This window comes from Ambystoma mexicanum, chromosome 3q, assembly GCF_040938575.1.
Source record: "Ambystoma mexicanum isolate Mex_15411 chromosome 3q, UKY_AmexF1_1, whole genome shotgun sequence".
Taxonomy (NCBI): domain Eukaryota; kingdom Metazoa; phylum Chordata; class Amphibia; order Caudata; family Ambystomatidae; genus Ambystoma; species Ambystoma mexicanum.
In genome coordinates, this window is record NC_090926.1 from 1,081,259,220 (window position 1) to 1,081,272,829 (window position 13,610).

A 13,610-nucleotide genomic window follows, 5' to 3' on the forward strand; every position below is an offset into this window, starting at 1 on the left:
CTCCATGGCCACTGAGGATGTACATTGTGTTACCTGCACGACCACTGAACTCACAATTTTCTTACTATCCATGTCCTGAAAGTTGTAGGTGCAGTACTTGGCAGAAAATCCAGGTCTGTCGCACTGTCCATCGCCGGCTAGCCTGAATCGTTTGCCTTCGAATGTACTTGCTAGAGACAATTGTTCAATTTTCCAAGCATCACTAATGGCCGGAAACAGATAATCATGTTGGTATTTATGGTACTGCGTTTTTTAAATGAAATGGAGTCCCACAAACTGAAAGAAAGACTCTAACTTTCTAAAACTGGAGCCACTAAAAATTTATGCAGCTGCACACAGTAGATTGCCTGCTGGCAGTTTCCCCAGCATCGGTTGTGCAGACCATGAAAACGTATGATGTAATGTACAGGCGGCATGTATTGTGACGTTACTGCCTTGTTTTTGATGAGTCACATGAATCAATGGCTTCCCACATACTTTCCCTCTGACGCAATGCCCACATTTCAGCATACTTATAATATCCATCAAACAACTGTCGAATACTATGTATTTGCCCTCTTTCATTAGACTGTCATCCTGAGCCAAAGTTGTTTCGGCCTGTGACGTTGAGGACATATCACCACATTTGAAAGAAATATCGCTGCTATCAAGTTCTGATGCGTCAGTGAATGCTGCTGCTGGTTCATTCTCTGTCATTTCAACATCTGCTACTTCAACATTGATGGGAGAACACAACAATGTCGACAGCTTTTTTGGTGGCAATTTTTTGGCGGGTGTAGATTGTGTGAATTGATCTGCGACTACTTCAGAGCTATCTTCAATACATCCAGTATCATGTGGTGCGTTCGTACTGTAGCAATGGTCCAATACAACTTTGCCTGATTCTCCGGACACATTCATTTCATTTTCTGTACATTGGAAATGAGCATCCCGAGTCTCAACACGCCGCGTCTGAATTAATAGTTCCTCCATAGCATCCATAGTGTAAATGGTCTGGCAAGCAACATCTCTCATTCGCTTCACTGTCTGTGTATGTATAGTTCGTAGACCCACGGGTAACTAGAGGACAGATTGGAAAAGGGATGTTCAGTTTAAACACAAGATAAAGTATAGTACAATTGACTGGAAAAAACATAAAATAGTCCCCAGCACAAAAAAAGTCTAAAGTTATGAACTGTTTGTAACTAACCTTATTTTCGTTTCTTTTCTTTGCAACTTTTTTGACTCGACCTTCAACATCTGCACGCTTTTGCTCCGATACATATACGCATGTCTCCCCTTCCTCTTGCGCTGCAACGACTATATTATCTGTATCCGCATAGAGAGCACGGAATGAGGCTCCGTCGACTGCCTGAAACATAGTATTTTCATTACTGTGTATCAAAATATTGTTAGCATAAAACACACCTGAGGACGAACACACATGTACATCTCAATAGCCAAACACGATTTAAACATTCTGTGGAACAATCAAACGACAAGTATTCGAGCTCTGATGACCTAGTTCGATGGAGCTGTCAGTATCCATACCTCTGGCTCTGCATGGACTGCCACAAATGATTGTATTGAAGAGGAGGCATCAGCAACTCCCTGAAACACAGTACTTGCGTTATTATGGTTTTCAATATTGTAAACATAACACACACCTGGGGTCGACGGCACAGGTACATATAAAGAGATAACCACAAATGTTGCATTGCCTAAAAGAATCAAGGAATATTTAAATATGATCAGTATTTGCATTAGTAAGGATTACAATATTGAAAACACAACACACGCTTGGGGTCGACCACACAGGTACATATCAATGGCTAACCACAAATGAAGCATGGTGTAGAACAATCAAAGGACAAGTGTTCAAGTCCTGATGATCACGGTCGATTGAGCTGTCAGTATCCATACCTCGTGCTGCTGAAGAACATCTAGGGCTGTTGTCAAGGTGGTGGACGCTTCAGCATCTCCCTGAAAGACAGTACTTGCATTAGTATGGATAACACTAATTATAACTGAAAACAAACATCAAGGGACGACAACTAAGGTGTATATCAATTGGAAAGCACTAACCAAACAATTGGTAAAATAATCACACGATACATAAAAACTATTACTTGACATGCATAAAACAAGTCTGTAGCGGAATAGCCAAGTAAGATTACCTGATACGCGCTAGAAGTGGTTGATAACTGCGAGCACGTCACGGAAGTAGAATGTTCTTGCTTCAGATTCAAGGGATAGTCAAGAAGTTGTAAAGGTAAATTATTGTTTGATAATGAAATACCAATATTTAAAATTGCCATGTAAGGAGACAGAATACTTGAGTAATGCACAATATAGCACAGTTCCCGGTGCCCATATATAGATTTTGTTTGTGAGTTATGAAATCTAAAAATATTATATTGATAAATGTCATTATTCAAAAAGCTATACACTCATATCAATGTCGAAAGTATTACAAATTGGAAACAACACCTAAAATATCAATGAATCCATTTGGCTACCTACACACTACCGCAAGGCCTAAAGCTAAAAACGGACACTTGACTCACCAGTGGCGGAATGTGGACGAATAGAGTGGGAATAACGTTTGCGAGCAATTTTCGTGTCGATCGCCGTTTATTCTTCTTTGTTACCCAAGATGTGGTGTACATGTTCGAGGGAACGTGCCGGCTGCAGATGCGGTATCGATCACCCCTCTTGTCCTCAAAGACTTGTTGGACTCTACTTTCCAGCTCATCCAGTGGATATCCGCAATGTCTGACCCATTCTCTTATTCAATCAACAGTTTTCGGGAATACATGCATTGTAGTGCCTTCAGATTTAGCATGGGTCTTCGAAGGGCAACCGCTAATCGAACAGGCAGGCATTGTTGAAAATTCTGAAAAGTAAATATCAAGATTATTATAAAACCTTCATTTATATGAATAAAAATGTCATAAAAAAGTAAATGAACCATACCATGCTCAATGCAAGGTTTGTTTTGGTCGCCGGAACTATACCAGTTCATCATGTGCGGCTTAGTATTTGCATAAGTTACAGACATTTTTTTAATTATGTGACTAACCTCTGAACATGTGACTCGTCCCTTGGATGTTCTGTCTTGCACAAAAAGGAAACATGCTTACATTATAGACTGGACCCCCGAAGGATGCAATTCGATGACAATTGACACAAATGAAAATAAATAGATCTATTGATAGCATAACAATTGAAACTCAAGTCAATACCAATGAGACCAATGACCATAGCTCTATTGGGTACTGTAATCGCAAATAGATAGAAATGTAAAAATGACCGAAATATGACTAGGATACATGGCCGTACCTTGACCAACAAACAGTTGGATTCAGCAGGCCGAGCAGTATGTTGCAGGAGAACAGGTAGATGGCCACAGGTAGCACACTGACGAGTTTGCTCGAAGCAGTCACAGATAGCACGACGACGAGCAGATTAGCATAGATCTCAGTGCTTCTCGGGTAGAAGGTTCAGGAGTTGACTTGCAAAGTACAAAGATGTTCTCATGAGACATATCAAGTGGTTTATAAAGTATTAGAAACAGGGGTGTGTTTATGAATGAATGACGTATGTATGTTGTGGTATTATGTGGTTTGCAGGGGGGCGGCCTGCCTCAGGGGAGGCCTGCCTGGAGACACGGGGTCTGAGGAGGCCATGTGAGCGATGGCCCCTGAGCGTAGGATACCTTTTGAAGTGTACATGCTGTTTGGCACCTTGGCCGTTTGTGCCCGTGACAGCCCCCCATGCCAGCGCTCATCCCTGGGTGCGAACCGCCTTTGATAGAGGGGGGGTGGGATGGATGGGCCTGGGGCGTGCAGATAAGGCACAGGAAGACTGCTGAATGGAGACACACTTATGTGGATTGCAGGGGGGTGGCCTGCCTCAGGGGAGGTCTGCCTGGAGACACAGGGTCTGAGGAGGCCATGTGAGCGATGGCCCCTGGGCATGGGATACCTGTTGAAGTGTACATGCTGTTTGGCACCTTGGCCGTTTGCGCCCGTGACAGCCCCCCATGCCAGCACTCATCCCCGGGTGTGAACCGCCTTTGATAGAGGGGGTGGGATGGATGGGCCTGGGGCGTGCAGATAAGGCACAGGAAGACTGCTGAATGGAGACACACTTATGTGGATTGCAGGGGGGCGGCCTGCCTCAGGGGAGGCCTGCCTGGAGACACGGGGTCTGAGGAGGCCATGTGAGCGATGGCCCCTGGGCGTGGGATACCTTTCGAAGTGTACATGCTGTTTGGCTCCTTGGCCGTTTGCGCCCATGACAGCCCCCCATGCCAGTGCTCACCCCCGGGTGTGAACCGCCTTTGATAGAGGGGGGTGGGATGAATGGGCCTGGGGCGTGCAGGCAAGTGTGTGGGAGCGAGGGGCCATCAGGCCCCTCTCATCCTTTACCTCTCAGTAGAAACTCGTACCAAGTGCCTCAAGTAGTGGGTTCACCCTTGCCCTTATGTGATGTTAACTTTGGATGACATTCGTGTAGATGGGAACACTGAGCAGGACACGGGGCATCCATTTTTGTACCCCCTTTCCACTCCATCTTGGTGACCAGGCCTCACTGCGATAGTACAGCGTGCAGAGCACATGGCCCACACCCTTGTAACACATCACTCTTCCTCTGAGATCATGGTCCTGCATGTGAACCAGCCTGAACTAAGCACATAGCTCGTTCATCTCCACAAACGTGTCCTTGTCCACGCACCCTCGCCAGTGGAAACTTGCTGCCATTCTGACCCTGTATCCCTGCAAGGTATTCTCTTCATGTGCCAGACCACTGACCACGCCATGATGCCCAACTAGCATATCCCCAACTAACATTAGACCCCTACTGCAGCATATCGTTGCCTATCAATAACAAATGCCACATACCGGAGATTCTTGTGAGCACAGACCCACACTTCAAACAGTGTATTATAGTGGTCAAGACCCTTGACCTAAGGCCCGTATAATCCAATGTTAATTGATAGTTTAGATATATGTATGACTTTTATAGAGACATAACCGACTGAAAGACTTTGAACAAGTGTTATTTAGTGCATGCCTTATTGATAATATATTATGTTAGCTTAGATATGGACCACCCTGCTTCACAGCGACCTGACCTTCACCCATTCCGAGCAGAGATGTCTGATGTCCATCCTTGAATGGAGACACACTTGATTCATTTAAAAAATCGAAACAACTGTTGTTAAAATATATGTGGTGTTTTATTTTGTATCTTATTTTGATGACACAAAAATACAAAACTTTAAACATTGTACAGCTCAGGTTGCAGCACAGCGAGAGAAAAACCCCTGTACTGACCGCTGTCACTCGGGAACGTTTCTCTTATGGCACGAACGGCACAGGCGGGTATCACTCTTCGAACGCGGTGTCCAAGCCTCCCCTGAAGCCACCATGTAAAGGAACGATAGGCCACCAGCCTGTACCACCTGTGAAAAGGAATGAAACAAACTGTTTTTAAATGACCAAGATAAGTTTAATAAACGTTTTGTTGTCAATGACAATTCTTGTAACTAATGGCATTCTGCTCTGACAATTGCTATCTAGACACTGCACACTATTGAACGACTTTCATGCGTTACAATGATATGTATATGTAATTTTGGATATAGTAGAAGACCATGAAATAGGAGTGGCATGACAAGCAGAGTATACTTACTCGTTACTCGGATTACGAGGATGAACAGTTGCGCGAAGTTTGTGCATAAGCACCATCATTATCCTCAACACGGACCGTGTGAGGCAGGCTGCCCTCAAGTCTGGCAGCTCGGTGATGCATTGCGGTCGTGGCTCGCCTTCCGAAATGTAGGCCACGCATCCCGAGTTTTCACAGCAGCGGCAGTTCTCGTCCTCGGTTGGCATTAGCTTGCACCGGTTGCATGTGCACCAGGTGGAAACACCGACCATGCGACTAGGTCCAGGCTATTCAGCTGTTGAATCGTCCTCCCAACTGCCGTCCGAAGACCCATCGTTTTCGCGTGTTTCCCTTTCCAGTAGTTCCTCCTCGGTATACTCGGGCTCGTACATGTAGGGCATTATTGTAGCCATTGTGTGTTAAACAAACTAAAATAATTTATAGCGGTGGTACAGGTATCTGTTCACACGGGCTACAAGCAACAAAGGTAGCTGACCAGAGCACAGAAACGAGTCACAGAATACTCAAAGTAACACAGAGAGAGGAATGGAATCGAAAATCTGCTGCTGTGTGTTGTGAAACGGTCTGTTTATACTTATTGAGGAAAGAGGCGTACTGCCATTTCCATGGCGACACGTCATTAGCTGAAGCGCAGCGAATGTTGACACAAGACATGTTTTGGTGTTGTAAAATGGGTGGTACGTGTCTGCTGATGACAGGCTCAGGGGATATGATTTAGTGCCGCAAAAGCAGGTCAGCCGGGGAAATGATAGGATTATCACAAAATGGCAGCTCCCTGATGCCTGTTTTCGCGTGCTTTTAATGGACGAAAACTCGGGTAAGGTACATAGGAAATGTTTCTAAAATCGAGCGACTTAGGCTTAAAAACACATGGCCGACCCATAGGGGCAATAACATTTTTTGACTGAACCATTTCTTTAAGAAAGATGCTAGAGATGATCCCAGGCAGTACAGGCCAATTGCCCTTTTAGACACCATAGGCAAGATTTTTGGATCATTGGCCTTGGACAAGCTTCAAGAGTGGACTTGGGAAGCAATACGGCAGACCCAATGCAAGTGGATTTTGTAAAAGGACTGGGGACCTCGGCAAACATTCTGGCCCTGAATACCCTCAAAGCGAGATGCAAGGAAAACAAACCACCGATTTTCTTAGCATTCGTTGACCTGGTCCAGGCATTTGACCAGGTCAGCAGGAAAGCTCTGTGGGGTAAATTGAAGGCAAACAATTGTCCAGAAACAATCTTGGACCCTATCCGAGCCCTGTATACTGACACATCCATCCAAGTCAGGCTGAACAATGCAGGCCTCCTATCAACCAAAGTAAAAATGGAAAGAGGTGTGAAGCAGGGGTGCCCCTTGGCCCCAGCATTATACAACGCTCACACCAGTGACTATAAAGACAACGAAAGCCAAGTTAGAATGTTCCCACCATCCCTGGGTGATGACAAAATAGCGAGAATCATATATGCAAACGACATCATATTGGTGGACATGACTATGATCGGCCTGCAGAGACAGCTGGTAAATCTGCAAAAATATCTGAGCCACAACAATCTAAAACTTAACAAGGACAAAACAAAAATAATGCCCTTTGATAAACAAACTAGGAAAAAGGAAAAAACGAAAACAAGGCTCGATGGGAACTTGTTGGAAAAGGTGGATCATTTTCGATATCTGGGAGTAATAATCAGCAACAACGTAACTGAAACTCCCATGCAGGAGCACCTCTATGGGAAGACAAAAAACCTGGTAGCTCAGGCAAAAACCATTAACAAGAAATATGGTCGTTTCACTCTGATTCCTACCATCAAATTTTACAAGACAAAGGTGGTCCTGAGTCTGACGTATGGGGTGGAAGGTATGCCATTGTTACCGGAAAATCTCTGGCCTAAACTGGAAGGGCTCTTCTGGCGTCGCGTATTGTACCTCCCAAATTCATCTCCCGTGGCAGCCATTCGTAAGGAATTGAGCCTCATGTCATTAAAGTCCACAGTGGCTAGAAATAAACTGATGCTGTATAGGAAACTACTCCTACCTAATCCCCTAAAGATCTTGAATGAGCTACCGAATGAACTAACTAAAGGAACATGTAAAACTCTATTAAACTGGGGAGAAATAAACCATGCTCTTTTGAAGGAAATCGAAAGCTCAGAGGAGTAACTGATAAGCAATCCTACCAAGGTTTCTAAGCGTTTGCTTCAGTCAGATTGGATTACAACCCTGGAAGAAACAGCAAAGTTGAAATGTTCACTGTTCTTGCCCCATTTTCCTATTAAGATCAATGAAGTAAAGACCTACTTGGCAAGTTTTGCCAACCATTCAATCCGACACAGTTTTCTGAGGATTCGAATGAATCTGCTATTGACTAACGAAATTCTATCAACCAGAGGCCAATGGACCACAAAACACTGCAGATTTTGTAACAAGAAGGAAGTAGTGGAGAACATCAAACATCTCCTTCTTGAATGCCTGGGCATGAATTCGGCAGGTAAGGCGCACCGGGGCCCCCTATTCCTAGACCTATGTTGTTTTGATCGAGAGGAATGGTGGGCCAGGCTATTCAGCGGGGAGAAGGTCAGGTGGGTGGCACTGGTGGCAACCGTCCATTTCTTCCACTCATTAGGCCTTGACAGGCGACAGGAGAAGTCTTGAGTAGGAAGGGAGGACATTAAGAGAGGTCACGGGGTCTGATTACCAGCTAATTTGACCCTTTGAATCCTTGAATCTTGAATCCTTGAATTTGACCCCTTGAATCTTTAGTGGATTCAAATGAAAACAGGGACTGGAACTCGCAATTGAATTTGAACTGATAACTCGAATGTTGCACACCAATTTTAATTTACTCTTCCTTAAAGTGGAAAGACAGGTAAATGTGGACTAATTGGAACTCGTTATGAGCGATGATTAGAAGTAAAAAAAGAAATGTCAAAAAATGAAATTAAAGGAGGATAAATAACTTTTGTAAAAAGTGAAATTTCAATGTAATCAAATTTAAAAAAAATAAAAATAAATAAATGGGTCGCTTAAGAAAATACTGAATACTTCGAAAGCTCTACTGCCAATGTTTTTATCATAAATATTCTTTTAAAAACATGTTTCTGATCTTATCCTGCAAGAGTGTTCTGCGAGCAAAGCATGATGACTAGTGTCTCCTCTCTAGAGCATGCGCAGAACATTGGACTAGTTCCTGAACTGAATCCCCCGGTACGAGAGTTACTGAGCCAGCGGCTGAAGGACAATTAGTGCTGCGGCTTTGTCATATATTATATATAGAGCTGCCTCTTAAGCGCGGGTTATTGACCTGGAAAACTGGCCAATTGGAGGCAGGCGGGAAATGAACTTTCACGTCTCAGATAAGGTGAGCAACGTCATGCGCATACGCCGGCGGTTACGGGTTCGGTGCCCGCGAGACTGTGAATGGAAGCTATTTCTCCCGAAATGTTTGAGGGGGTTGCCCCGTGCATTGCTTATCGGCTCTGAAGTGAAAAACACTGACGCGGCGCTTAGATTGTCTCTTACATGAACCATTCACTCTAGTTTACAAGTATAAATGCCTCGCGGTCACTTGGAGTTAAGTCTTTTATTTAGGGTTAGGACATTCAAATTGATGTGTTTGGTGCATATGTGATGTCAGGATTTAACCTCATTCTTGAGTCAGGACAATTTGAGTGCGGTCTCTCAGCCCACTTTTAGTAGCTGCATTAGCATAAGGGGTCATTTTAAATAGAATTATAACCTCATGTAGTGGACCGCTAACACTTATTGCCAGAGCTGTCAACTGACCTGCAACTCACGGGGTTGGCCCCCAAACAAAAACGCATAACCCTCTGACCATAAAAGTGTCACGAAACCCATGAGAAAGGCAGACTAGAAAGCAAAGTATTTCGTTCCTGCAGTAATGATTGTTTTAGATGCAAAGCGATCCTTTCATCTGGTGCAATAGTTTTACTGATGTCTGCTTCTGGTAAAATCACAGAGCTTTGACCCCCTGTGACCTATGGAGGTTGCAGAATTCGCAGCACCGAATACAAAAAAGAATAGCATTTGCTGCCCCCATCCTCCCAAAAAAAAAAAAAAAAAGTTGATTTAAGTGCCTTGGCGTCAGGCACAAAAGTTATTGGTGTGGTAAACATGATGCTCATTTACACGCGTTTACAATTGTACTCATTATGAATCCAGATAATTGTGGTTGCTCCATCACTACATATATTAATTGCTTCCCTGCAAATGTCCTGGATGGAGACCCCCTGTGCTTCAGCCCAGTAATCACCCATTGCCCTAGTCGATTGCACTGGAACCTTGGAGGAGGAGTCCCATCCAGAAAGTGAGTCATGGAAATGGTGTCTGATCTCACTGCTAATGGTCTGTACGGTAGCTTTTCTGCCCAAACTAGCACTCACAAATGTCACAAAAAGGCCGCCAATGGTCAAACTCCCTTATTGAGATATTTTATTACTGACCTTCTTACATCCACATGATTACATGCCACCTCGTCTGAAGATACAGGGATTAGAAAAAAAAGGGAAGGATATTCTTCTGGCATAAATGAAACTTAGAGATGACTTTGGGAAGGAGGCCGTCTGAGGAACAGTGTCTCCTTCTGAGTAACTAAATGGGCAGCCTTCCATTCCAATGCCCCTATTCTCTCAGCTTCCTGGCAGAGGTGATAGCCACCAGAAAACGCTTTTGAGATTCAGAAACATCTATGAAATATCATCAATGGGCTGAAAAGGAGTAGCCTGCAGAGCCTCAAGACTAACAGAAAATCCTAATGAGGGATTCTGGACACTGCCATCGGTTTAGCGTGCAAGAAACTCTGCGAAATGAGCTACCTGAGTCCCACCCTCTGTTCCTCCCGACACCCTGTAGATCTGAAATATCTGATGGCTGCCCATTGGGCCCGCATGCCAGAGACTTGCCGATCAAATGTAAACCCCTCCTGTAAAAACCTGAGCAGCATATGGAATCCCAAAGCCCCCGCCAGAACATCCCTTCTGTGTAAGTTTTTCAATGTATCCAATATATATATATATATATATATATATATATATAGTGTATATATGTCGCGTTTGGGAGGTATTCAAATCTATTGATTGTTGGCAACTTTAATCTTCCAGCTAATACAACAACTGGAGGGAAGTCATACAGCAGCATCCTTAGCCATTCTATGCCCATCCCCTCCACTGCACATGCCCCCTGGCAAGGGAAGCAAGCACAAAACCTTGGAATCTGGGCATTTTCTGGGGCAGCAAAGAGATCCAGTTTGGGTGTCCGAAACCTCTGGCATAGCTCGAGGAAAATCTTCAGGATGAGCTCCGACGACGCAATGGAAATTTCCTGCTTAAACGGTCTGCTTCCGGATTTTCTTTTTCTTTTGTTTGTTTTGTTTATTTATTTTATATAGCGCACCAGACCCAGGAGTAAAAGGGCGCTTAAAGTACAGGTTACAGAGGTACAATATATATAAGTTCTGCAGTTATACAATTGTAGAGGTAATGTACAATATACAATATATACAAGCAATGGTAGTTAGAGCACGCAATTAATATTTGTATGGTATGTACAATATATACAATTAGTACTGTGCTTAGTCTATTTTGGGATTGTTTTTTTCCAGTAGCCAACTAATGATTCATTTCCTGAACAGTTGGAAGGATTTGGTCAATTTGATGCGGCAGGGTGTTCCAGAGTTGAGGGCAAGGACCAAGAAACTCGAGCCACCAGCTCTTTTAGTGATGAATCTGGGCACAGTGAGGCAGAGAGTATTGGAGGATCTAGTGATTCTAGTGCTTGGTTTCAGAGTGAGTTTGTTAGTGAGATAGGGGGAGGGCTAGGTGGTTTAGAGCTTTGTAGGTAAGGCAGAGGTTTTTTAAGTCCATTTTTTGTTGAATGGGTAGCCATTTGTAAGATATTCTTATGTGGGAGATGTGCTCTCGCCTGGGGATGTTTAGTGATGCTCGCAGCGCATTATTTTGGAGAACGTGAAGTTTATTGATTATAGCTTGGTTGGCACCTAGGTAGAGGCTATTGCAGTAGTCAAGCTTCGATTGTATGAGAGCCCTGGCCAGTGTGAGGCAGCTATTCGTAGATAGAAAAGGTCTGCAGGCCCTAATTAGTTTCCCAGTGTAGGCGGTGGCTGAGGGGGTCATGTTGACTTGTTTGGAGAGGTTGGTATTGGCCTCAAGGTAAAAGCCTAAGGTTTTTAACAACTGGGATGATGTTGCCATCGATGGTGAAATTGGAGTAGTCAAGGCTAAGTTTCTGTAGGTTGTTGGGAGATCCGACTAGGAGGAGCTCGGTCTTCTCATCATTCAGGCAGAGGCCATGTGTGGCCATCCATGCCTGAATGATAGAGAAGATTTTGTTAATCCTAGTGGCGTCGCTATTGTAGTTGCCAGTGATGGTGAAGAGAATCTGGGTGTCATCCGCGTAGTTGGTGTAGGTGACACCCAGATGGTCCAGTTTATCAAAGATGGTCTTTGTAAAGATGTTATAAAGGGTGGGGGAGACACAATAACCTTGTGGGACACCACAGGTAATGGGGATGGGGTCTGCTGCAGCCGCAGATGAAAAGACCCTCATGTTTCTGTTGGCTAAGAAGGATTCTATCCACATGACAGCAGAGGGGGAAAAGTGGGCAGCAGATGAGAGGTGGTTGCAGAGTATTTTATGGTCAACCAGGTCGAAGGTGGCTGAGAGGTCTAGGAGGAGTAGGATAGCTGCTTTGCTTTTGTCCTTGATGTCGTCAATCTAATTTTTGAGGTCAATAAGGGCAGTTTCTGTTCCATGTTGAGGACGAAAGCCAGATTGACGCAGGCCTAGCAATTGATTGGACTCGAAGTAATCTTGAAGGAACAGCCCTGATAGCCAGAATATTCTGCTCATTCCAAACCCCAAACTCCAGGGCAAGTTGCTGCAGGGGTCTGGTTCAGGTTCGCCTTGTCTGTTCACATATGCCATGGCCGTATTGTTGTCCATCTGCAGAGTCGTAGCATTTCCCTTAAAAATTGAAGAAAGAAACTTCAGGTCCCTCACAGCTGCAGCCAGCTGCCTGCAGTTGAAAGAATGACTATCTTTGTGGACTGTCCACCTTTCCTGATGTCTGACCTTTTTCTACCGCTCCCCCACCAACCTCACTGGCCTAGATAGTAGTGATAGTGCAAAGGTCTCTTGAGAAGAAACCTTCTGAATAGATTTCTGCTGTGGAGCCACCAGCCAAACTCTTTTGCAGGGATTATGATACCAGTACAGCGTTCTTCTGCAGGTGGTGCAAAGTTGCCTCATTTGTAGTCATGCCCACGGAACCTGGAATATGCAGGAAGCCTTGTGCCCAGAACTTATACAAAATCCCTAGCCGGGCCTGATGATGGAATAGAAACCCAATATGGGTTTAGAGTATATTTCACTCTCTGCTATCTGGGACAAGAACCTTTCTCCCTGCAGTGAGAAGGTGAGCGCAATGATTTGAAGATCCATTAATGGTAGAAGCCATGACCTACAGGCTCTAGGGGTCCTGCAAGTTTTGCACATCCTGTTGCAATTTCCCCTGAGATGATACCTTGAGCAGCCAAACATCCAGATAAGGAAACACATGAATGCCTTGCTGATGGATCCACGATGCAGCCGGCCACAGGTCATTGGTGAATACCCTTGGGGCCGACTTCAGACTAAAATGGGAGTGCTTTGAACGGGAAATGATCCTTTCCAATGGTGAACTGTAGAAATGGTTGATGTTTCTTATGGATAGGGATATGAAAGTAGGTATCCCTCAGTTCCACTGATGCAAACTAATCCCCCTCCTAAGTTATCCGAATTTATCTGAAAAGCACATGATAATTCTGCACATGTGCATCCGTTCGCCCGAAATTGCCTTTTTGGCTTTAATACAGCCGGAAAACCCTGTGCACCTTGAAAAATCGCTGTGCCTCCATTGA

The 13,610-nt window shown here is 44.4% G+C and overlaps 1 protein-coding gene across 5 annotated transcripts in view; it reads left to right on the plus strand.

Annotated features, from left to right (window-relative positions):
* The first annotated feature begins 8,856 nt into the window (after positions 1-8,856).
* LOC138583269 (zinc finger protein 75A-like) overlaps positions 8,857-13,610 on the plus strand; it is a 257,686-nt gene continuing 252,932 nt past the window's right edge. For all 5 annotated transcript variants that reach the window (XM_069655355.1, XM_069655358.1, XM_069655356.1 and 2 more), the window contains exon 1: positions 8,857-9,034. In XM_069655355.1, coding sequence (XP_069511456.1) covers positions 9,011-9,034 — 24 coding nt within the window. In that variant the 5' untranslated portion in view covers positions 8,857-9,010. The remainder of the gene's footprint in view (positions 9,035-13,610) is intronic.